We start from the raw sequence: 25,176 nt of genomic DNA, 5'->3' as shown, positions 1-25,176 counted from the left end.
GTCAGGCACAGGAGGCACTTACTTGCCTATTAGATTGACAAATAATCATGAAACAGATACAGAAACCTGAGCCCCAAACCTAAAACTTTATAGCGCCACGGATTTAATTATTTTTTAAATGCATTTTTTTCTAATCTACTTTGTCTTCGACAAGTCTTAGAGGTGTACCCAAGAACCGTCTTCTTTCAAATTCAAATTGAAAACCATTTGTTCATTTGATAACACAATGTACAATTATGAACGTCAATAAAGAAATACATATTATTTTGCCACTCAAAGGCTCGTTGCATTTGCGAATTTTCGCTGTTTTGGTTTCACTTCCATCTTAATCGCCATAAAGATGATGATAAAGGTTGTTGAAAGGGTTATATCTAACACAATGGGCCAACGAAGGTCAGTTATCTACAGTATGATATACGTTAACAATAAGGTTCACAAAAAGATTACAGATATTAGATTTTTATCTTAAAAGGCTGGCTTAAGTTAGTCACAAACGCGAATTGTCGGCGTACTCTAAGCTCTTTGTAGCCAACAGAACCAAGAATAATTGTACCGTACAAGCCGTCGGAAATATCTGCGAACCTCGCTGGAATGCGAGTATGGAAGCGATTCTTTGTATTATTTGTAAATTTGTAAATAATTTGAATTTTAAATAATGTAAATAATAAGTATTTGTAAATTTCAAGTAGGTACGAGTATCAATAAAAATAAGTACACAAATAAAATATTTTTTATTTTTACATCTTCAATTTTTTTGCTCTCTCCAGTTTGTATGACGTCATTAAGCCAGGTTCGCAGATATTTCGATTCGACAATACATCCTAAGATAGATGTGCCTTAAATATAAATAATATAGTACCTATAGTAAAACTACATTCACATACTACAAAAATACATTCTCGTTCTTCTTTCTCAAAGACCACTTCTTTGTTTAACCACAACGCTTGGTAACTAAATCCAAGACGAATTGCAAGAAATTGCCTTGATTATCCATTCTTTTTTGGTTTGATACTCGTAAATTATTTAAATATAATCGATTTCAATAAAGTTCTTTGCCGGTTTTTCAGGTAGATGATAACTTAAGGTCATAATGTTATCTATACTTCGAGAAAAGATTTGTATATTTGTAACGAATACTTAAAAATAACGGGACGTTTTCAACCGTATAACATTACCGCTTAAAAACAAAATATTACGCCTACACCTTTGGTTTGTACCGTAAACAAAAATTGTAGTAAATTACAAGTAGTAAGCTCAGGCAAATTGCTTAGACCTTCCATTATGTAGGCGTTTAGTAAAAAAATCTTAAATTGTACCTGGTTCTATATGATTTATAGGTCTGATACATATCAGCTAGTATTAGCCCAGAGGTTAAGCGTGTGATTTTCAACCTTGCGGTCGTGTCAGACCGCAGTCCGCTAAAGTAAAGAAAAGCATATCGATTTTGTGTGTCAGGCACAGAATGCTGACCAGGGAAACAAATTGCAAGGCAAGAACCTATAAAATATCGTAGCACCACTGAATTGTGTTCGATATATTTTATTTCGTATTGAAATGGTTAAGGGAAACAGACACCACATCCTAAGAAGAATTCTTTCTCAACTATTTAAGTAACTATTAATAAAAACGATCCTTATTGAATTATTGAATTGCATCAAAATTAGTAGAACTATTATTTAATGTTCAAAACACTTGATATCATGTAATGTATCAAATGTGTTCAATACCTCGTAATTGATACTAAAGAGATACCTTACAGCCTTATTTAATAGACAACGCAAACTTTTTTTTTATTTAATCAAATCGTACCTAATTCATTTTAATAAAAATACATACATTATTATGTTTAAATTGGTGCCTGATAGTATCGGTAACCCCAGAGCTGGTGCTTTACTCGCTAAACTAATAAGTATCGCAATACAGCGAGGAAATGCTGCCAGCGTTAAAATTAGTTTTAATTCTCTATTTATCAATATTTAATTATTACTATGAGGGTTAAGAATAGTGTAAATACATAGAGTATTTGTGTGTTATTAATAAGTTTGTATATACATAATAAACAGCTTGACAAACTAAACCACCGAGACATTTTTTCATCACAGGTTAAAGGAAAATATAAGGTTTCTGGATTTGTTGCCCTTTGGTAAATATGTGATGTATATGTCTGTATGTAATATTGTATCACAATGGTCGGATACACAACGTTTTTACTTTTAAAATTTTTAGAGACAATAGCGTAGCCTCTCTTATCAGTCATAATCAGTACGTTAGAATTGTGTGGATATGATTTTTTTTTGGTATTACCAAGACTTTGTATTACACTGTAAAACTCAAAAAGATGAAAGATTTAGAAACATTTACACCTTCACACAACACAGCAGCATTAGGTTTTACTTAGTTAAATGAATTTTCATTTTTATTGATTTTTTCCTTTCGTAAATGTTTGAACTTTATTTTAAAAATAATGTGTTCTATCTTTGGCTATATTGAGTAGATATGGTTTTTGTTATATATAATTTATGATTACGAAACAAATAAACACATACTCGATAAAACAAAATCTTAAAAATATTCCAACGAATATGTCGAAATATTATTTTAGTATGAAAACTTATTCGTAAAACAATTTGATCAAGTAGGATTTTAAAAAAATTGGCCTCAGATTCTGGGTTTTGGCAAGACAATAAATATTCCAGGGATTGATTGATATTAATATTTTTGATTAATTTTAAAAAGAAGCCTAGTGTTTAAATGTAAAGCCTTCCAAGACCCACATGCACTCCAATTCATTGTTTTCGTCATGGAATGGGAAATCAATGAACTGGAATCCTGGAAGGCTGTTTAGAAGTAAAAATCCATATCCAATTGCATATAGAAAACATGACCGCTGTCGTCGAAGTGCGCATTACTAAAAGACGGTAGCGCCTCTCGCATGTCCATAATAATCCAAAATGAATATTGCACCGGCATATAAGCCTATGCCATACAATGCCACTGTTCAGTCGTTTGTGTTGCAGCCTGTGACCCAGAATATATATAATATGCCGATTTATGTTTAAAAATGACTTAAGACTTTATGTGTTTGTGATTAAGTGTAAAGTGAAGACATGTTATATAAACATGTATACCGGTGTCGTGTTTGTATGTCTGTTTGTGTCTGTTATTGGGACTCGAGTTATCATTGTGGAAAATGCGCCAAGTATGTATTTATCATATATGTATGTAGGTGTATAAATTGCATTTAAAATACAAGTACTCTAGAATCAGTTATTTTAGTAATTCAAATAAGTTCTTTTTTGGGATCCATTTCCAGAAAAAATCCAAAAAGTCTTTCAAGACCTTGTTGCCCCCCTTTTTTTATAACAAGAGGCAAATGGGCAGGAGGCTCATCTGATGTTAAGTGATTCCGCCGCCCATGGAGACATTGCCAGAAGGCAAGTCCGTCCTTAGTGTTTTAAGAATTGGTAAGCTCTTCTAGAAGAAACCTAATTCGAACTGGCTCGGAAATACTTCAGCGGGTAGCTGGTTCCACATAGTGATGGTGCGCGGCAAAATCTGCCCTAAAAATTCTCAGTTGTCTTAACGGAAAAACAAAGTTAACTAATCGGGCTTTATTGGTAGCTTTTAACCTCTATTTTTTATAAGTTCTACCTAGAACGTATTCAAATATTTTTGGTTTTACAATGTATAACTATGTTTCATTACGCCTAGCAAATAATCTTTTGAAAAGTATATATTCAGAATATTCCTGATGTGGTGTATTTTACATTACTTTCTAGTAAATTATTAAAAATAATAGAAAACAAATGCAGCTAAAACGTTAACCAAGTATACCATATAATAATACCAGTAACCATTGAATAATAAGGCTGGTGAAAGCTTTTTATTCCTCTTTACAAGAGTACCCCGCTTTCTGGTGGTAACTAAAATATTGACAATTCAAAAGTTTTTAATTTGTTGTATTCGGTAGGTACCTAAACTCATTGCAATCCAAAAATAAAGCTAAGGAATAAAAACGTTTAAGACTCAAATATGTTACACAGGTAATTAGAATCGAATAATTAAATTTAAAATATTCATACATATTTTTTTTAAATATTGACATACGGACCTCACCTCAAAGCATCGCAAGTGCGTTGCCAGCCTTTTACGTACATTAACCGCATTCATAAAACTAAATCCGTTAATTGTACATGTCGTGTGATTATCCAAATTATATTTTAGATAAAAAGCCATTTTTAAAGTCATTATATTTAATATTAAAGGCCAAATATGTATTATTTAAAAACATATTTGAGCTTTTCCTGTTTTGAACAAATTAACTCGACATATTTATAAAATTATGACATATTATTGTTTGTGCTTTTTATGCCATCTTTAACATCAGTGTCATGTCCTGATTTCTTACATATATAAGAAGAACTAAATAAAATATTAAATACGAACAGTTCCGTTGTTTTTATTACATTTTTATGCACTGTAATCAACTTGTATCAGACAAGAATGATTTAAATATCCGTTTTAAATTTTTAAAGAAGTCAAAAAAACAATAGGAAATAAATGAGTCAGTAGGTCGTTTTTTGTTCAGTAATTTACGATGTTTTCATACAAATTATGTTTTTGTCTAACCAAGGGTATTCTAAAACGATGATGTCATTAAATTGTACCATGAACACATATTTATAACGCTAGTTAAGTTGACGTAATTTGTGAGCAACTAGCAAAATTTTTCTTATTGTTATATATTCAGCTGTAATTTCTGGATACTCTCCTATATGAATTGCTTCCAGGTACCCAGACCCTGTTATAACTAATAATACTATACGAGTATTTACTATATACCAACCAAATCCTTAAAGGACGGCATTGTTCTTTAACAAAAAAAAACATGTGTGTACTTATGTACACGCGTTAGAAGTTATACTCCTTTGGCGTAACAAGATAAAAATCTTTTTAAATTTCTTATTCTACGTTTGTAGAGAAAACGTCATTCAATCATTTTTCCCTAACGCGCCAAAAGAAGTATGACTTCAAAAAAACAAAAAGTGTTGACTAAAGCTAACTTCAGGGTGTCGGATTTTCGTGACAGTGTGCGCGCGCATCGTAAAAAATTACTCTCATCATTTTTCCCTAACGCGCTAAAAGAAGTGTAACTTAAAAAAAGGTTTTTTTTTGTGTTTAACTCATTAAGAATTATGATATATCGCCTTCAGAAATGAATCTCAAAATATTGATAGAGACAATTACAATAATATCTTTTTAATAAACATCTTTCTGTCGTTGGCGCGATAGACAGTCCCTTGTGCAGAGGCTGTTACAGTTCGCAGAGGAATCAGTCCCACCTAGAATGCGTTGCTGTGGCTTTCCAAAGAAATCCTCGGAGCAGTGAGGTCGCTCCGTGAAGCCTTCGAAATGCCCACGAAACTTCTGAGCTCCTGGAGGAGCTAGGCTGTCTTATTTAGCCAGGACTTTACGCACAACGGACCAAATGGGCGTCTAACACCCGAAACCAATAATTAATCCACAATCTCAGATTGAAAGTAATCTGTGATCAGACCGTGGCAGTCGATCGATCTCCTATCTGCATCCCAATAATCAAACCCTACGAAGACAATCCATTTTTGGCGACGGATAAAATGCTCTTTGTCGTTCCACTTTACCGAGTTTACAACATTAAAATATACATGTCTATGTTTACAACATAACAAACAGATTTTTTAATTATTTTAAAAACTAGTGTAAGTTAAAAGTTGTTAAAATAATGAACTGTTAGAATCGAGCTTTCGTCAACTTTCATTTTCATACAAAGGTATATCCACAGACACCGATCGGACCTGCCATGGATAGCTTGTATCGACAGATGGCAATTACATCCGATTGGTTATTGGCAAACTTGTTACAACATTTGGATTAAGATTCCTATCTCACGATTACAATACAAAAAAGGATTGAGTTCGGTCGTAAGTGCGGAAACTGAGTTCACACATACATAATACTGCCTTCAGAACTTACCGACTTAGGATACGCCATTCGTAGGACCTGGCTACTGCAGACCTTGCTGAGCCGAGCTTTTCAACTAAACTGGACTAAACCAGCAGTATCAGTTTTTTTTAGTTTTCAATCATTATTAATAAAGCAGAAAATAATTAATTTGTCTTTTCTCAGCGTGTTTCCGGCGAGTCCTGGCTGGGCGGCGCGCCCTTCGTAGCAACGTGAGGCGGGTGGTGGATTGCGAAAGACTGGAGGACTGCATGAGGGAGTGTGCCATCGAGAAACGGTTTCATTGCGAGAGTTTTAACTACAGGTAATTAACAGAAACAGATTTTTTAATCAAATATTTGTATCAAAGTATCTTCGCTCGCAGATGCGCTCGCGTGTATTTTGTACACATTTTTTGCGACCTCTTTAACAACATATAATAAAACACAAATAAAACAACATATATAACATACCTTAATGAATTATACATATATGTAATAACTTTTTTTTAACTTTGTCAGGACACTATTGATGAAAACGTTGGGTAGTTTTTGAGTTTATCGTATTCGCCGGGGGCATTTTATAATATGTAATGTCAAAACCTAGCTTTTTCAGTCAATAGTCAATATAGCAGGATCTCTTCATTTAATTTTTTATTTTTTTTATATATATTTCGATCTGGAGTATAAATGTATGAGCGTTATCAAAACATAAAACAAATTTAGAAGTAAGATCCCAGCTCATAAGGAAATCTTTTAAGGTTTGTAAACGTACAAAATGAGTTGAGACTAATATTAATTATTATGAAGTAACGTTCACACGCTGTTTCGCAGTATTGTATTTATTTCCTAGTTTTTAGCATTTTTGGTGACTTCCATTGTTTTTGTTAACTGATCTCCGCCAAGGTCCGAAATGATTGAGCACTTTTTGCAGTTGGACCATTTTTAATTGTTCTCATTCAAATAAATTACATGAGATAATATATACTAGCTATGTGTCCATGTTTTTCCATAATTTGTGTTAATATATCGCAGCCTTTAGTGACAAAATGTGGTTGACATACTTACACGTAAAAAATTTGACCCTAGAGACTTTTTTAGAATAAATAATAGTTTAAAAAAACTAAAAAAACGCGCTTTTAAAGCACATCAAACTAAAAAGTGAAAAATAATTCCTAATTTAGGCTGAAAATGGTAATGAACAAAAAATACTGGTAGGTATTATTGTGAAAACGCGTGGGTTGCTCGATAGACGAAAAATATGGCACAGAGAATATTTTTCACTTTTTAGTTTGATGTGCTTTAAAAGCGTGTTTTTTAGTTTTTTTTAACTATTATTTATTTTTTATTTTTTAGTTAATTTTTTTTTATTTTTTTCATTTTTTTTTTGGATTATTGCATTGTCATCGATCTTTGACAGGTGCGCAAAGTTTGAATTAAATCTGTCCGTTAAAAGTGGGTCAAAATCGAGTCCGAAGGAGTCGGTTACATACATACATATACAGGTGAAGCTAATATAAAGCGTGTAAAAACAGAGTTGGATGTTGAAACCCTGGCTAATGGAATATTCTTTCTTTTTACGCAATTAACACTGGCTCGTAAGGCACAAATCGTGAGAAAATCGCTTTAGACCTGTCTCGATGACATGTATCAGGCACACTTGTCTAGATAAAAATGATTAAAGAAACAGAAACTATCTGAGGTCCAGAACGAATGACTTAGGTAAAAGAGCGTACTATTTTTGAAAGGCTGGCAACGTACTCGCGAGCCCTCTGGCGTTGTGAGTGCCCATGAGCAGCGGTATCACTTTACATAAGGCGAACCTTTTTATATTAGCGTTTGAGCGACACTTAATTATTATTTAAACGTTATAAACTGACACCTTGTTTTATTTTTATTATGAGCTTTTATAAGAATCTTTTTCTTCACTGCGCGAACAAATACGCGGGGTTTAAACGCACGTAGTGATATAGAACACTGCATATCGTCTTAGTGGTAGTTCTCTTTTAAATTAAAATTTCGTAAAGAGAATTTATGAAATATTAGTATTTTATATTTTATGCAAAATTATTTATTGAAATCTCTCTCTCTCTCTCTCTTGTGGTTTTATAATCGAAGAAATAAACTCAAAAAAATTAAATTTATAATTTGTATTAATTTCCGCCACTTTTAATATTTTAATGACAATTAAATTCATTAAATTCTAAACATATATTCCTTTTTCCCTCCCTCTAAGTCTCGGAAATCTAAAGTTTTAGATTTGTATAAATTTGAACAAGAATTAAAAATTAGCTTGCCAAAGAAGTTTCACTTCTGACGTGTACTTTGTACGCACGCACTTTTGAAGAAGGTGCAGTGTGACACGCACGTAGGCTCTCACACAAGTTTAGTATATTTCTGCATGGTGGTTCACATAACTTCTATATTTCAAAGTAAACAAAAAACTTAAAGAATATGTAGACACTTGAATAATTACGTTGATTAATTACCATTAGTTCAGAGTTCGACCTCGGGTCGTTGCAATCTGTAGGAATCATCTGTATTGTACGCTAGCCTTGCGTATGCACAGGCACGGATTCAGGAAGTGTTCACACTATATTTTAGTAGTGCTAACAATGTTATACTTTTAAAGTAACACTTTTCTGTGAATTGTGTAATTGCTCAATAAAATTACCATAGCGTAACAGAACACAGGTGTTTTTCTATAATTTTTATTTATATTTGATTCTGCTTTAAATTACGATAATATGATTAGTAAAAATTGGAATCATGACTTTGAATATCAAAGTATGAAGTTTATAGTGACATTAGCGTGAACATATTCAACACAAATGTTAAGTAACCATTTTTTTTTAAATTTTTTAGAGTTACTAATTCAAGAAAACTTCGTATTGTCTAGATAAATTGTTTACAATATGAATTTTACATAAAAAAAGTGTCAATCCTGACCTGTCGTATAGTAGTAATAGCAATAATTTGCATAAAAGACAGCCCTGTGTGGTTGACCCAAATTCATTTAAACACCATAATTGAGATTTTTACAAGGTTAAAATCTATTGTCATATTACATTACATACTTTACTCTCAGGGATTTCAGAATACGCAACTTAAATGTAAATTTTTTAAGTTTTGTATAAAGATCGAATCTTGTGCGATTTAGTATTTCTGTAAAATGTATAGTTTTTTTTTAAATAATAATACAATAAACACGTTAAAATATCTGAAGGCTAAGTACATATTATGGTGGACTCATAAACTCTGAGTTTTCTCTTACAATTTTTTTCTCTTGAAAGATGCCTAGAGTGCTACGAACCTTCGAAATCAGGAAACTAAGAATATTGAATATGTAAATAATTTATGTGTAACAAGAATATATAATAAATTAAAAAAAAAAAGAGTTGCGCTAAATCCTTTTAGGTCTAGGCCTCAGTTTAGTGATCAGCTCATGTATATAGTTTAGTGTCACATGTTTTCCATCATCGTACGAGCGAGTATTGTGTTCAGAAAGAAAAATCCCTTGGTTTTACGGCTTTAGGCTTAAATCACTAGGCCAATATTGCTCTTTGTAATAGGTACATATAATGTGTAAAATAAGACTTTTTTTTAATTTTTACGTATAACACTGTCTTTCCTTATTATTATAAACAAATCTTTTCTCACACTGGTTGGTTATCCTAAAAAGATTGCTTGTAAGCTATAAGGCCGCTATACTCATTACCTATATCTATGGAACAAATTTTTGTTTTTTTTTGAAACCACAAATAGTTCCAACATAATCATTTTGTTAATTTACAGATCTAGTAACGATGGAGATATTTTTAAAACATAAATTTACAGATTGGACCCCAGCTTCCGCGGCAAAGGCCTCTGCGAATTAATGACAAAACCTATAGAAGCTTTCGACTTGCACCGCGACATTGTTGACGACAAAAATTACGATTTCTACGAACTGGACAGAAACAGTCTCGAACCGAATTGTCCAGAAACATTACATGGTCCAGGCCTTTTGCATTCTGGTTTTTTATCGTCCAAACAAAAAGGACAAGATAGGGTGGACTGGTATGACGCTGGCTACAGAGGTGTGAGTAGACATGATGAGAGACGAAAGTATACACAGCATAAAAGATATGAGGACGAGTTTTTTGTGCCCTATCAGATAGGTAAGATATATCTATATATATATGTTACTATACAACTTCAAAATAAATGTATATTTGGCCGCAATTTTTCTTACACTTGCCATTAAGAAGTTTATTTTCAATGACACCTCCTGGTCATTGAAATGCAGGAAGAAAGCCAGCAGAATCGATTAAAAAATGTTTATAACTACTGAAATATTTTAGGCAAATAATCATTTTCGATGTCTTATTAAAAAAAAAATTAGTTAATTATTAATAAATTAAATAATTTAATTATTAATTTATTAAAAATTTAATACATAATCTTTTATAGGTGTGGTAAAAGGTGACGATCGTGAAAATTGGGGCCAGTACGGTGGATACTACGGGAACTATGACTCCTATTACAAAAACAGGAACGATTTCCACAAATCATATAACCACTGGCGGTTATCGGATCTCGATAGACAATACGGCGAGAAACACAAGGACTTTGACTACAACACTCTAGGAAAGCACACCACAGATCACACGTATGGTGATATCCCGGTTTACCCAATAGACAATAAATTTACAAGTAGTAAGTTTGGACAGTCGGATGTAGTACATTACACAGGAAAAAAGTTTTCGGATTTTGATTACACAAGTGAACATAAGGATTTTGAGTTTGATCATAGTAAAACTGCGGATTTTAATCATAATATAGAGAAGCAGTCGGATTTTGATCATCATATAGGTAAAGAGTACTGGGATTATTTGTCGTGGAAGAGAGGGAGATGGAATACGTCAGAAGGTTGGAGCAAGTTGGATGATGATAGGGAAAGTGTGGGTTGGGAAGGGAGGAGTGAGGATACGGTGAAGGGTAAGAGACTCTTATTCCACTAAAACTAAATAAGTCTTATTGCAATCTTTTAACCTCTTCACTATATCTTATAACCAGAAACAGCGAAACTATTCATTGGATAAGTGAATTACTAATTTGTTTTTTTAATATTTAATTAATTTGTTTTTATAACTCGGTTTATTAAATCTGGTATTTGTATAATAAAACCCATGCGAAAATATCAACATGCCCAAAGTTACGTAACTTAATACTGAGCTAAACTAATATTACAACTAAAAAACACTTTATCATTTGTTTACACTTGTTTCCATTACAACAAATCTTTACTTTATAGTAATTCAGACGCAATATGCAAGCAGATCACATCTACCAAAAAATTAAATAGGCTGCTTAACATCTATACATCACCAGCTCACCGCCCACAACTTAAAATAAGGATTGGCTTCTGAACACACCTTCCGCAGAGTTGGATATGCTACTAAGACCTACCTGTTACACATTCATACACATTACACTAACTCATACAATTACGCGTGACGTTTTTTTATTAAAAACAAAATTTTGAGAAGAAAATGTTGCAATAAAGTAGTTTAAATTTAGTATTAAGTTTGTTATGGAAGAGCTGGGCTAAAAGGTTTCCCAAATACATTTTTCTTTTATTTTTATTCTCTCCTGCATAGACTGCTCCTCTCGTCGTCGTCCTGGAATGTCTCTGGGATCCGGCGCAGTCCGTCGCTCCCTTTTCGCCAGGACTGTGTTAGATTGTGAATCCGCTTGCTTCGGCGAACGGGAATTTAAATGTGTCTCATATAGTTATAGGTAAGTAACGCAGACTGAAAAAGTTTGTTTCATATTTGTCAACACGTTGGTTTATGTTTTTTTTTAAATAATATATATGTCGGAGAAATATCGTCAGTTCATCGATATAAACAAAAGGCACGAATTATTGTACAATAATTAATTTATAATGATTCCTTTTAACATCCATAACAAATGACACTTTAAGCTTTAATTATTATGAGCCGATCTCACAAAATATCTTTAGTAACATTTGCTTGTTTTTAAGCAACTAGCAAGCATGAATTCCTTCGTCTGTTTTTACCACCCTATACTATAGGGCTGATCATCCTATAGTATATTAAGCGTTTTATAGTCTGTGACAATGAACATCTATAGTAATTAAAAAAATTAACAAAGATTTTCATTTTCATCAAATGTTCGATCCATACATTTTTGATCTTACAGCTAATCGCTATATCATCTGAATCTTCAAAATTTGATGTGATATAATATGACCAATGTTTTATATTACTTTTAGAATATTTATAAGAAATAAAAACAGTTAAAAAAAATTCGCAGACCTGATATAATCTGTACAATAAATATGAATAAAATATAATTTTATTGCGCCTGATACAATTAAATAGCAAAAGACTGTCTTACATTTTCTTATTTTCAGTTTGGTTTAAATTTCATACCTTTTTCTTAAATGTACGATTCTTGTCTGGAAATTTTGAGCTCTGCCACTTACGTCATATATAAGCCTTATATAAAAGTAACTCAATATTTGAAGGTACTCAAGTACACCTGGTTCAGACAACTGTTACCTCAGCGAGCGTCCCTACAAGGGGCTGGATATGTCAGCAGATGTTGACTCTGACGTGTACGCCATGCCGCAGCATCAGGGATGCCACACAGTCAGCACTAAACCTTGGGTTGAGAGCGGTAAGACTTTTTTATACGAATTTATAATAGTTTAACGTGATTTGTCACAATTTTAAAATGTTTACAAAATTTTCTTAGCAATTAAAAAATTTAGATTTAGACAATGTTAATCAATTTGTTTTAGATGCTTTTTTATTTATAGATACTATAACTTTTACAATGAGTTTGTCGTAAGTATCAGCCCACCGTAAGCAGTCATAGTAACATGACAGATATAGTAAATAAAACATAACTAAATCTTTAAAATGTGGGCGATAGGAGGATTTTTGGACTCTCCTACCAAACCTTTTTTTGTGTAGTAACTTTAAATTGTTTTCCTATTATCATATAAATAGTATACATTATTTGGCGTTAAGCTACAAATACCCAATTTAATGTCTTCATAAATTCCCTAAACTAAAATAAAAGAAAAAGCTCCTTACAAAGTTACAAAAAAATAATATAATTTCACAATTTAATGAAACAATGAAGACAATTTATAATCCACAACGTCCAATATCGGCGATCACCGTCCGTCCCTATCTTTTATTCCTTACCCTCAACATGTTTATTCAATTTGTCCATTTATGAGTGAAAATGTCCGAAAATAAGACAGCTTTAACGAGATCTGCGTTACCAGGACATAACTTAAAAAACGTCAACATGTTATAAAATTGCAAATTATTGTTTCTGTCTGCTAAGTCTATGGTATCAAGGAGTCTTCATAATCTGGATTTCCATAGCCAAAAGACATCTAAGAAACCTAAGAAGCCTGTGTAGTTTGAAGCTTTCGTTTCAGAATGTTTCTGGCACGTCCGTTCTGGCTCCGCCGTGTCTGGAACAGCGGTGAAGGCGGCTCTGACCGTGACGGGTTTGGGAGCCTGTGAAGCTGAATGCATCAGAGCTCATAAGTTCTTTTGTAGAGGATTTAGTTTCAGGTAGGCTAACGTTCTAATAAGAATTACTCTTTCTATTCTGATGGAATTTGTGTTGTATGTGTTAACAAAGACGTTGCTACTGAATGCTGTCTCCGACACTCGACATATTTATATGTTCGCAGAGTGAGTTCACGATATTATGTCATTATGTCATCTTACTTTAATCATAATACCCTTGTATGTATATGTGAGAGAAGAAATAAAGATTATTATTATTATGTATCTTATGTATTAATATTATATATTTTATTATTTTTTTATGTCACTATCGTATTGGCTTAGTAACTGTAAGGATTATGTAAGTATTTTTGTAAATAAATAAATTTAGTGCCAGTTCTTCTCTTCCGTTCTACGCCCTTGATTTAAGAACTGGCAGTAAATGTAAAATTAGAAGCATTTCATATAAATATTTTTTTTACTTTAATAAGTGTACATCGTGTTACCTATATGAATAAATGATTTTAACTATTGAATAAATGTACATAAATTTAACTAAAAATAAAATGAACGACAGTCTTTATTAAGAGTCCCGACAACACATTTTTTTATTTCAAATTATGTTTTAAAAGCATTTTGACATTTCTTTTAACCAGGTTTGAACCTCCCATCGGTGATGACATAGAAAACTGTATTCTGACCTCATCACCTCCAACGTCACTAGAAACGGGGAGGGGACTTCGCCCTTCTATCGGACATGAGCTCTACTCGAGAGGAAACTACGGGCGTGGTTGCGAACCAGCTTTGTATGATGATGTACAGCATAGAGAAGCGCGTAAGTTCTTTGATTTGGCATAACCGTAATGATTTTTCTTTATTTGACCCAGTACAGGTTCGATTCCCCTTGTCAAATTCTTAAGTGTTACAACACTCCTACGAATAATGAATGTGTATCCGCCTTTTGTTTATTTTTACCTCTACTGTATTTCACCCCAATAAAAATCTAAATACCAACAGTGTGAAAATTCAAGACATACAGTATAAACTCTATAACGAAGTTCAATTTACCGTCAAACCTCCTTAAACGTCCAAATAACACGACGTTTACCTTATTTTCAACATAATGTTTAATAATAATAATATAGCCTTTATATTCTGAAACTCTGTGATCTTTCACTACAGTATATCTCGGAATTGGCACTCTCCTCTAACCCTTTCCACTGTTCTCTATCATTTGCGACTCTTCTCCAGTTGTAGCCTACTGTTAATTTGAGTTTGTCCTCCCATCTTTTGCGTTGTCAGTCTCTTCTACGCTTTCCGTCTCTTGGGTACCAATCTTCTTATTGCTTCTCTATGCTTGCTGCAGAGTGTTACCTTCAATACGACAGTTCAGCTCGTCTCACACCAAACGCGGTCCGAGGCCAAGCACGAGTCGGCAGCGACAGAGCCTGCGGTGAAGCCTGCAACGACGCACCGTTTAGATGCTTAAGTTTCTCTTTCACGTAAGTCTTTTAGACTCTCTTTTAATAATAAAATATTTTTGAAGTGAAACTTCTTTCGGCGCATGAGGGTAAATTTTTACTTATGAAACGTCACGAAGATGTGCAGCGTTTTTATCGAAGAAAAGGGAGAGAGTGATTGAGACCGATTGAGAGAGAGTGAGAAAGGGCGAACGTAGCATGAAGCAAATAGCTATGGAGCGAGAGTAGGGAGCAAGTACGTGAGAAAGATAGAGAGAGAGAGAGAGTGAGATAGAGCAATCGTCGCATAACGTCTTTTGCAGTAATCGCAGATTTTTTATTTATTAATATTATCATTAGCACGTATACAGTGCGTAAACAGTGTCAATATAGATATACAAATACATGGAATGATCATATACTGGTACAAGATCTATTGGGGCTTTTACTGTAATAATTAATTTACAAAGAACTTTCACTTCTGACATGTGTACTTTGTACGCACACACTTTTTTTTTATAGAACATGGGGCAAACGAAGAGGAGGTTCACCTGATGTGTTGTGATATGCCCATGGACATTGCCAGAAGGCTCGCAAGTGCGTGGTCGTTTAAAGTTTCGTGTAAATAAAAATACTATATCTTTTGTATCACCTAAATATTAATTTCAGTTTTTGAATTAACAGTTAAAGTTAAGAGTAACAAAAATTTATATTAAAATAAATAAATAATAATTGTCGCTACAACCTTTTTAAGTCTAGGCTTCAGATTTCTGTATCTGATTCATGATCATTTGTTAATCTAATAGGCAAGTAGGTGATCAGCCTCCTGTGCCTGACACACGCCGTCGACTTTTTTGATCTAAGGCAAGCCGGTTTATTCACGATGTTTTCCTTCAACGTTCAAGCGAATGTTATATGCGCATATAGAAAAAAAGTCCATTGGTGTACTGCCGGGGATCGAACCTAAGACCTCAGCGATGAGAGACGCATGCTGAAGCCACTTGGCTAACACTGCACTGCTAAATTTATATTAATTAATAATATACTTAATGGTATTGATATTTTTTTAGAAATAACGGACCACCAGACACCGATAACTGTCTGCTATCTGAAATCCGACTGTTCGATCTGCAACGGGGCGTAGATTATGAGCACTCGGGCGATGATTTGTTGTTTGCATTCGATTTGTTCAATGGACAGTGTTGGAGGAAGGTCTACGGAACCCATGAGTGAGTACTTAATTATAAAACAAATTAAAGTATCGTACACATATGAACGGCAGTAATTTTTTGTAAACAAAATAAGCTAATAGATTTCTCCAATGCGGCAATAATGGTAATAGTATGGTACAGATACCGGCAAACTTCTTAAGCATTAAACATGGGAGTGGGGGAAAAGTTTGCGCATCGTACACATACGAGGGACACAAACGTCAACTGATTTACCAATCACGCGATCGACGCGTCACTATTAAGGTGAATTGATATTATGGAATATTTAAAGTAGTCCTGTACATACGTCTTATGTAAATCATTTTTGACTCCTTGAACACACAAAAAATTTCATCAAAATTTGTTCAGTTCTTTCGCAGTTTAATAAGGAACACATGCACAGAAGATTCATATACCAGCTGTTTATTTGCTGCATAGATAAATAACCTAGATACCGACTGCAGCGTCTTCTTTTGGGCTGGTTTGTGAATCTAAACCATCCAGGGCACCACCCAAACGCATACAATTCATTCAAATCGGTCCAGCCGTTTAAGAGGAGTTCAGTGACAAACACGTACAGTAGAATTATATATATAAAGATATATTATGTATAAATTTTTGTTTATAGGGTACCGACTATTGAAATACCGCATCCACTGATTCCGACGATAGAAGAACACCATCCTTACAAACCTTTGCCATCTGGACCAGGTAAACTACTACTTATATAAAAAAATAAGAAATTTGAATAGAACAAACATTATATTATCTATTAATAATAACAAAGCCAGTTTATTTCCAATCTTTACAGTTTAGATTTGTTATGCACATTTCTTTTTCTTGTTACCCTAATATCCTAACTTCCTTCAGTACCATTGATCGGAACCCCTGCGGGTAAAGGCCATGGCTGTCTTCCTCCAGTCACTTCCTGTCACTCTAGGGTGCCCTCTTCTCCTTCTGCCCCTTAATCTTTTCCTCCTCATATTTTCTATTGTCTGCGGTAATTATTAATTGACTTTTCAGACTACATCACGGGCCCCAGTGGCCCCAGTGGTCCCAGCTATCTAACCGGACCAGATTCAAACCCCGATTATAAACCCAGTTATTTACCTATCAGTGGACCTAGCATACCACTTGGCCCTAGTGGCATTAGTGGCATTAGTGGGCCCAGTTCTACTGGACCTATTGAACCACCGAGGCCCATATATGAACCGTACAAACCGTACAAACCAGAACCGTACATTCCTAAACCTTATAAACCTAGTTATTCTAACTCTAAACCCTATTTAGATAAACCGTATACTGTCGAGAAACCAGTGAAGCCTGTGACACAGGGTAGTGAGTTATGTAAGTATTTGTTTGTTTTTTTAGTGTTGAGGACCGATCTGGTCGACCTACTACAGTATAGTACATTGTTTCTTTCCATTTTTCGTCATCGTTTCTTGAAGTAGGGCGAAGGGAAAAAATATATGGTGGAGTTGAGTAGTTTATGTACCCATTTTGATAGATCGATACACGACTTATATAACTTATAACTTTTATGTTTATTAAAAAAATATATTTTTACTAATTCTAAATAATATATACATATTAATTAATTAATTTAATTAACTGCTTCATTATAACAGTTTTTATCAACATACAAATTAGATAATAACGATATTGACAAAGAAAATTGAGTTATATAATATCAAACTTTATTCAGAGCACATTTTTTTTGAATAACGGGGTAAACCGGCAGGAGGCACACCTGATGGTAAGTGATACCGCCGCCCATGGACACTCACATTGCCAGAAGGCTCCTGTTGCCTTTTAAGAATTGGTACGCTCTTTTCTTGAAGGTTTCCCTCAGTCGAGTTCGGCATTCTCTAGTAAAAATAATATTTTCGATACATTCATATTTGTAGGTATAGGTCAAAAAGTGTAGAATTTTTACAAAGTGGCTTTGGTAAAGTATAGGATAATATATATAATGTTAGGTTAAATATATGTTTGTAGCGTCATGGCGTCATTATACCGTGTCCGGGTTCCCGTGCCGTGCAGGCACTACATGCGCCCAGAACCTTGTAGCGGGACACTGGGCCTGTGAGCCTGAAGGGGGAGAGATTGGTGAGAATATATAAATAATTTATGGTTTATAAAAAACATATAGTATGAAATTTCGTTATATATTCCTGAAAGTTATTTAAAATCTAATCCACTTTGTTACATTTGTTTAGTATGTAATTTAATTTATAAAACATTGTCAAATATAATATATACTTTTTACTTCTTTATGTAGAAGAGTTTCAAGTCTTTTAAAACTCTTCTATATAAACTTATGTAATTCTTGTATTTCCTATTCTTTTGGATTTGAATCCGCCCTTAGATCTCTTATTATGTTTATATATTTCTACAATATTCTTAACCTACATAGTTAATAAAAATAAAGATAGAGTATTAAAACAAATTCAAAAGTTTGGACCCTGGCAGTGTAGTGTACCTTTAATGTTGGCAGCGTTATATATATATAATTACCGAATATATATATTATCTAGATATTAAAATTATTTTATTTAATATGTATTTCCTGGTGAAAGATTGTCTTACTGGTTCGTTGATCATTTTTTAACCCAGGAAGACCCGAAACTTATTTCTGGAATCAAATTGCGTAAACATATTATAGTAATCCCTCCTGTAACGCGGAAAACCAGGACCGCGTTATAGGAAATCGCGTTGTAGAGCATTCTCGTAAAACCGTTTTTTTAACAATTCGAAAACTAGGAACACCAATTTAATACAGTTATTTAGTTTAATTTTACAACAACACAATTGGAGGTGCGCAAAGCTAATTATGGATTTGACAAATCATTATAAATTTGACACTACGGAAATATAACATGAGAAATCTCTGTGTTATAGAAATATCGTGTTATATGGGGGACGGAAAACGCGTTGTAGGGGTATCGCGTTATAGGGGGTACTGAACATATTATATAGTTACATACTTAAATTGTTTATAGGATCTTGGGATTATTGTTGTGCGCCAACGCATCGATGTGGTTATAGTGAAGGATTTAGGAAGCCATGGTATGTTTTTTTAAATTTCAACATTATATTAACTTTACGAAATTGTATAAGTAATATTTTCTATATTTTTAACTATTGTTTAATATAAAATAAAGAGCAGCATACAAAAGTACAGGTGTGTCAAAGATCGATGCAACGATGTATGATATAAAAGAAAATATTAGAAAAAACAAAGAATATAGCTTTAGGAAACAACTAAAGTAACAGATGTTACAATAAAAATAAATAAACTAAAGTGAAAATGGGTACGGCAAGAGGAATAGAAAAGTGGAGCAAAAAACTACTAAACTGGTGCCCAATGTACAGCAAATGAAAAACAGGAAGACAACAGAAGGTGGATACACCAATTAAAGAAACAGCCTCGTCCATGGCGGAGAGTGGTACAGTACAGACGGGAATGTCGGGATTTGGAGGAGGCCTTTGCCAAAAAAGGGCACGCACCTAAAAGAAAATTGAAATAGAAACGTGTTTAAATGTAAATGTAACTGAATTAAAAGGCTATTATTACGGCTCGTATTATAAACTTGTATTCTGTCGTAAACTTTCTTTTTCTTTTCTTCTTTTTTCTTAGCACATTTCCAGGTGTTTAGCTGTGTCTTTTATTTCCAGGTGTTACGTAGGCCAAGATGAAGACCAATGGCGACCTTGCAGTGAGAAGTACTATCCTTACCATCATCACAATGTACCGCATCCATCTTTAGGTCACAGAGGTAATAATATCATTTTAGACTAGACAGTGCCTGTGACTTCGTCCGCATTGGATTTCTCTTATTTGACAAATTAAATACACGTAGCCTTAATAATAATAAAAATATCAGAGGCACTACAATCCTTGGGCTCTTTGGCCAAGAAGTGAGTAGCTTTCTGTGCCTGACACACGCCGACAGCTTTTGTATCTTTAGGCCGAGTTTCTCCTTCTTCACTGGACTAGCAAGGACCAGATGGGCACGTAGCGGTCTAGTGTACAGTCGGGGATCGAATCAGGGATGAAAGTACTGAGCAGTACAGTAGGCAACACGGCTCTTAGGATAAAATAGTGTATAATTAATTACACATTCAAATTTTTTTGTGTAGTTTTTGTACTGCTCCGAATGCCCTTACAAGGGTATGTTGCTATGAGATTTATAACAGGCGTTTAGTATTATTAAATTAACTCATTCGTGACATTAGATTTTAATGACAATGTTTTAAGACTTTAAAATTCGCACGAAATCTGCTTAGGGCTCCAGTGATTTAGTATTAATAGATAAACAAGTGCAAAAAAAAACAGTGTTGGCCTGGTTGAAACTCTCATCCGTGAGGTCGTAGGTTCGATTCCCGGCTGTGCACCAATGGACTTTCTTTCTACGTGCGCATTTGAACGGTGAAGAAAAACATCGTGAGAAAACCGGCTTGCCTTATACCCAAAAAGTCGACGGCGTGCACAGGAGGCTGATCACCTACTTGCCTATTATAAAAACAAATTATCATCAGAAATCTGAGGCCCTGACCTAAAAAGGTGGTACCGCCACTGGTTCTTTAAAACAGTTCATGCGATTTAATTTTTGAATAATTTAATGCAATTTCAGAAGCCATTCGTCCACGACCTGATAGACCAATCAATGATCGTGAACCTGGGCCCTATTTACCGGAAGGTGACAGGAAATACTGGAACGATTTGTACAAAAATGGTCCTAAAGCGTACTACGATAGATATGGAAATCCTTTGCCCGGTGAGAGAGTGCTTAAAGTTAAAATAAAGAATAATTTTAATATACAAACATTATGATAACTTTAAGCTTAGTTTTTAGTTTTTTTGGATTAAGTTTGGTAATTTTATTTTTGTTGATTTGGCACTCGGCTTCTTGCACTTTACCATTAATATTTCTTTTTTAGTTTTTCCTTACTAGGGTTGCCTGAGATCGCTTGTTAGCAATAAGGCCGCCTGTGGCATCCCTAATATTTTATGTTAATTGATTTTATTTTAACTTTATTTAAATCAATATAATAACTATTAGATCAACTTAAAACAGTTACTTATGAGTAAGGTTTAGTACTTTTGGAAGAAAAATCGGCAATCCTTCCTTAAATCAGTCGTTAACCAATCAGGAATTAAGTTTCATAACCGATTCTGCAATTGACTTGATGATTTAAGTAGAAATTAAGTATTTATTTTTCATGTCAATTATAAATGTGGATTCAAATAATTTCAACGCGTATTTTTGAATTATTTTACTTTAAAGGCATTTGTTTCTGAAAACTTTCACGATTATTTATTTTTATTTATTTCTTTTTCATCTGACCATCACCGAACTCAACAATAGTAATATTTCTTCATTTCCAGGTTACACTCGCGTCCCAACAGAAAGCCGTCCTCATATAAAGATCGAAAGAAATCCACCAAGAAGAGGCTCTGGTCAATGGGTCCAGGTGACACCGTATGATGATGAACCACAAGCTGCTGGGCTTGGAGTACCAAGGTAAATATTTGTTACAAAGCTGTATTACGATAAATTTACCTTTCATCGTGCTTATTATATTGAATACACAGAGAAGTGTTGACCTAATGGCTTCAGCTAGCGACTCGCATCCCTGAGGTTCACCGGTGCACCGATGTACTTTCTTTCTATGTGCGAATTTAATATCCGCTCGAACCGTCAGGTGACGGCGTGTTTTAGGGACAGAAGGCTGATCACCTACTTACCTATTAGATTGGCAAATGATCAAGAATTAGATATAGAAAACTGAGGCTCAGACCTAAAAAGTTTGTTGTGCCATTGATATTTTTTTTCATTGGATTCTATCCAATACATTGAGGGTATTATATTAATAAGATTTGATATTCGTTATATCATTCAGATTAAGATACCTATGAAACAGGCGTTTTGAAGGAGTTCATTTTTCGCAAACCTTTTTTACAGATACTGGCCCGTTGCCTATTTACACAAAAGTCCACCACCAAACACCACTTACTTTAGATTTAATGAAACCTCTACCACAACTGAACGACAAGTACAAACAACAGTTAAACCAGAGTTCCGACACAAATCCATTGAAATCGAGAGTAGATCGTTAGAAGACAAAACTGAAAAAAGTATAGTGTCAAAAGATGACGATATAAGTTTTGAAGTAGAAGTATCTTCAACGACCTATAAGCCGGAAACTTCGACAACAGAAACTAGTACAACAACAGAGGAAACAAAATTAAACTATACAGAATCAAAAGCCGATGTTTTCGAAGATTATGACTATGTTAAGGGTCTTGATGGGAAACTCGGCGATTTTTCATCTATAGAAGTTTTCAACATTGAAGACGCAAAGACAGCGGATAAATCTGATTTTAAGACTTTGGAAGCTGAGGAAAAGCAAATTGAAGCCATTGGACGCTTGTTAGCATCGAAACGCGGTGGAAAACTGGTTCTGGATTCGAAAGACTTTGAACCGAAGAACATAAGGGTCGATAAAGATTTTATGGAAATCAACAATCGAGTCCCAACTAGAAGGGGAGTTATTCAAAGAGTTAGTAAGGAAGAATTGAATAAAGAAGTTTCTAGAGTTTTAAATGATGGCAGTCTGGAAGTGAGTGAGACTACATTTGTGAGGCCACCCCGAATTCTAAGTACCACAGAGAATATAAGAAAAGCCATGGTTAACGGTAAAGTATTTTATGATGCAACTGTACGTGAACAGAGAGATAGCAGTAGAAGAGGGAAAAGTCTTCGTCTAGAAACAAATGTAAAAAAAGACGTAAGAAGAAATGTTAATCCGATTAGAAGAGTTAAGAGGGTGTATAAAAAGAGATATAATCCAGAAGAGGTAAGAAAGCGATTGCTAGAAAGAGAGAAGAGTAAAAATAACACTGATATTTAGCTTTACGGTTAAAGATGCTAGATTTAATTGTATTAAATCTATTAATATTTTAAAATACAGATAAATTAAATCTCAACCGTTATATAACGCTTCATTACTCGTGACTTAATATATTTATGTGTATGTAATGTAAGGAACATTAAAGAGATATTTGTGAGAATCCAACTTGAGACAAATTTTTCGCAGTTCGCACATCTTTGGCTTCTTTTAAGCTTCTTCCAGCGATTTCCTTACTTTTTTGTATACAATTTGGATGTAGTTCTCTCTATATATTATGATGATGTAGCCAACATTGAAATATGGATACATAGAAAGTGCCCATTGGCATTCTTAGATTTATTATCGTTGTGTGTTATTAAATCAAATGCTAGACACAAGATGTCAAATTAAAACCTTTGATTATTAATTCGACTAAAAAAGATAAATAACGTCATTTTGTAGATATTTTTTTAATTTCAACGTTTATCACGAGAGCATAGTAATTTTACGACTGATTCGAAGTAATTCGATGCGTGTAATGTTCCATTCGAAAGTTAAATGATGATTGCGAGTAATTTTAGGCAGTAAATCTATAAAATATTGTGGAAATTACATTCTAAAATAGTTTCACCTCGTTATAAGTGTATTTATGTGGTTATATTTAACTGTTTGTTAAAAACACAAGTTGAAATCCTAAAACTAATTATTTTGATGTTAAAATTTAAATATTTTGCGTTATACACACACATAGATTGACGGAACGAGCGATCAACAAACTAAGAAATTTAAAAAAAAAAATATTTTCAGTGCTTATTAAACTTCGACAATTTTTTTCCAATTATATATTTATTTTAATAAAACCTAAACTTAACAATCAAATATACAGTATTTATAATGGTCCCTGAGGCAGTGTCCCTTTAACGCTGGCAGTATTTCCTCGCTGTATTGCGATACTTATTCGTTGAGCGAGGAAAGCACCAGGTCACCGGTACTACATACCAGGCGCCAACTTAAATCTTTAATTATCGTCTGTGCACTTAAACAGCCCACGGCCCAAGAGTCTCTCCTCCTACTCCGAAAGGAACAAAAAGAGTCGAAGTTTGAGAAAAGATAATTGCCTCCGCCTGCTCCGACTATTTTGAACCACGGGTTTTGAATATGTCAAGTTTGAATATCGGGAAAAATTAATTAAATTTCAAGCAAATCTTATGCAATCCATTAGGGTTTTATAGGATTACACTAAGTTTTTATGTCGGCCCCCTAAAAAAATAATTTAATTATGATAATTAATATATAAGGAATCTGTTTAGTAACATAAGATACGATTGTCAGTTTAACTCAAAGTAATTTTGGGTTGAAATGACGACGTAATTAGATTTATTTATATTTTTAATTATTTTAAATAGTAAATTTTGTCTATTATTAGTACTAACTTTTCGATGGACTGTATCTCTGTGAATTATTGTTTGCGTCTGTCCCGAAGGGATAAATAATTGACTAAATATAATTAGTTTCGCGGGCAGTATCTACATACGAATGTGTACTATACATTAGGTCGAACACTTGTTAGTTCTAAGGAAATGTATGTGACACAGATCATGGATTAGGCTAGAATAAATATATCGATGAAAGCAGTTACCGACAAGAGTTTTATATTTTATATTGATATGAATAAATGGCAAATAAATGAAGTTTTTTTATTATATTATTACTTTAACCTAGATATATAACGTTCCTTTCCTCATGAACGAAGACAGAAAATTTATAGAAATGGATAGAAACCGATCTACTTGTAGTTACGCCAGTGGTAAGTATCAAGAGTAGAGCTTCATAGTTTGATTTGGAGACTGGAGTAGCGTGGTCCATGGCACTAGGAGATCCACCAGCGGTTTTGTTTACGGTGTGCCCATCAAATATATCTTTTCCGGACAGTATAAGTACGAACTGTTGAGAGAGCAAATTAACAGCGAAATTGTTTACAAAGAAAGAGGAAAAATTTTAAAAGCCGCGTTACCGATGTTACTCACGTTACTAAACATTACTCGGCAAACGTAGAAAGCTAATGTGTGACTCAGCTGAATTAATATAG

The 25,176-nt window shown here is 33.8% G+C and overlaps 1 protein-coding gene across 1 annotated transcript in view; it reads left to right on the top strand.

Moving 5' to 3' along the window:
• Nucleotides 1-24,778, top strand: part of LOC125055176 — a 36,360-nt gene extending 11,582 nt beyond the window's left edge. The window contains exons 4-20 of the mRNA XM_047657470.1: nt 6,166-6,304; nt 9,816-10,138; nt 10,431-10,958; nt 11,621-11,759; nt 12,514-12,665; nt 13,444-13,582; nt 14,176-14,354; nt 14,886-15,021; nt 16,050-16,208; nt 16,819-16,901; nt 17,214-17,537; nt 18,189-18,299; nt 19,193-19,259; nt 19,869-19,969; nt 20,828-20,971; nt 21,583-21,718; nt 22,160-24,778. Coding sequence (XP_047513426.1) covers nt 6,166-6,304; nt 9,816-10,138; nt 10,431-10,958; nt 11,621-11,759; nt 12,514-12,665; nt 13,444-13,582; nt 14,176-14,354; nt 14,886-15,021; nt 16,050-16,208; nt 16,819-16,901; nt 17,214-17,537; nt 18,189-18,299; nt 19,193-19,259; nt 19,869-19,969; nt 20,828-20,971; nt 21,583-21,718; nt 22,160-23,108 — 3,809 coding nt within the window. The 3' untranslated portion in view covers nt 23,109-24,778. The remainder of the gene's footprint in view (nt 1-6,165; nt 6,305-9,815; nt 10,139-10,430; nt 10,959-11,620; nt 11,760-12,513; nt 12,666-13,443; nt 13,583-14,175; nt 14,355-14,885; nt 15,022-16,049; nt 16,209-16,818; nt 16,902-17,213; nt 17,538-18,188; nt 18,300-19,192; nt 19,260-19,868; nt 19,970-20,827; nt 20,972-21,582; nt 21,719-22,159) is intronic.
• The last annotated feature ends 398 nt before the right edge of the window (nt 24,779-25,176 follow it).

The sequence above is a fragment of the Pieris napi genome, chromosome 13 (genome assembly GCF_905475465.1).
Source record: "Pieris napi chromosome 13, ilPieNapi1.2, whole genome shotgun sequence".
Classification (NCBI taxonomy): Eukaryota; Metazoa; Arthropoda; class Insecta; order Lepidoptera; family Pieridae; genus Pieris; species Pieris napi.
The sequence above is the reverse complement of the archived record's forward strand: the minus strand, read 5'-3'. Positions and strand labels throughout refer to the sequence as shown.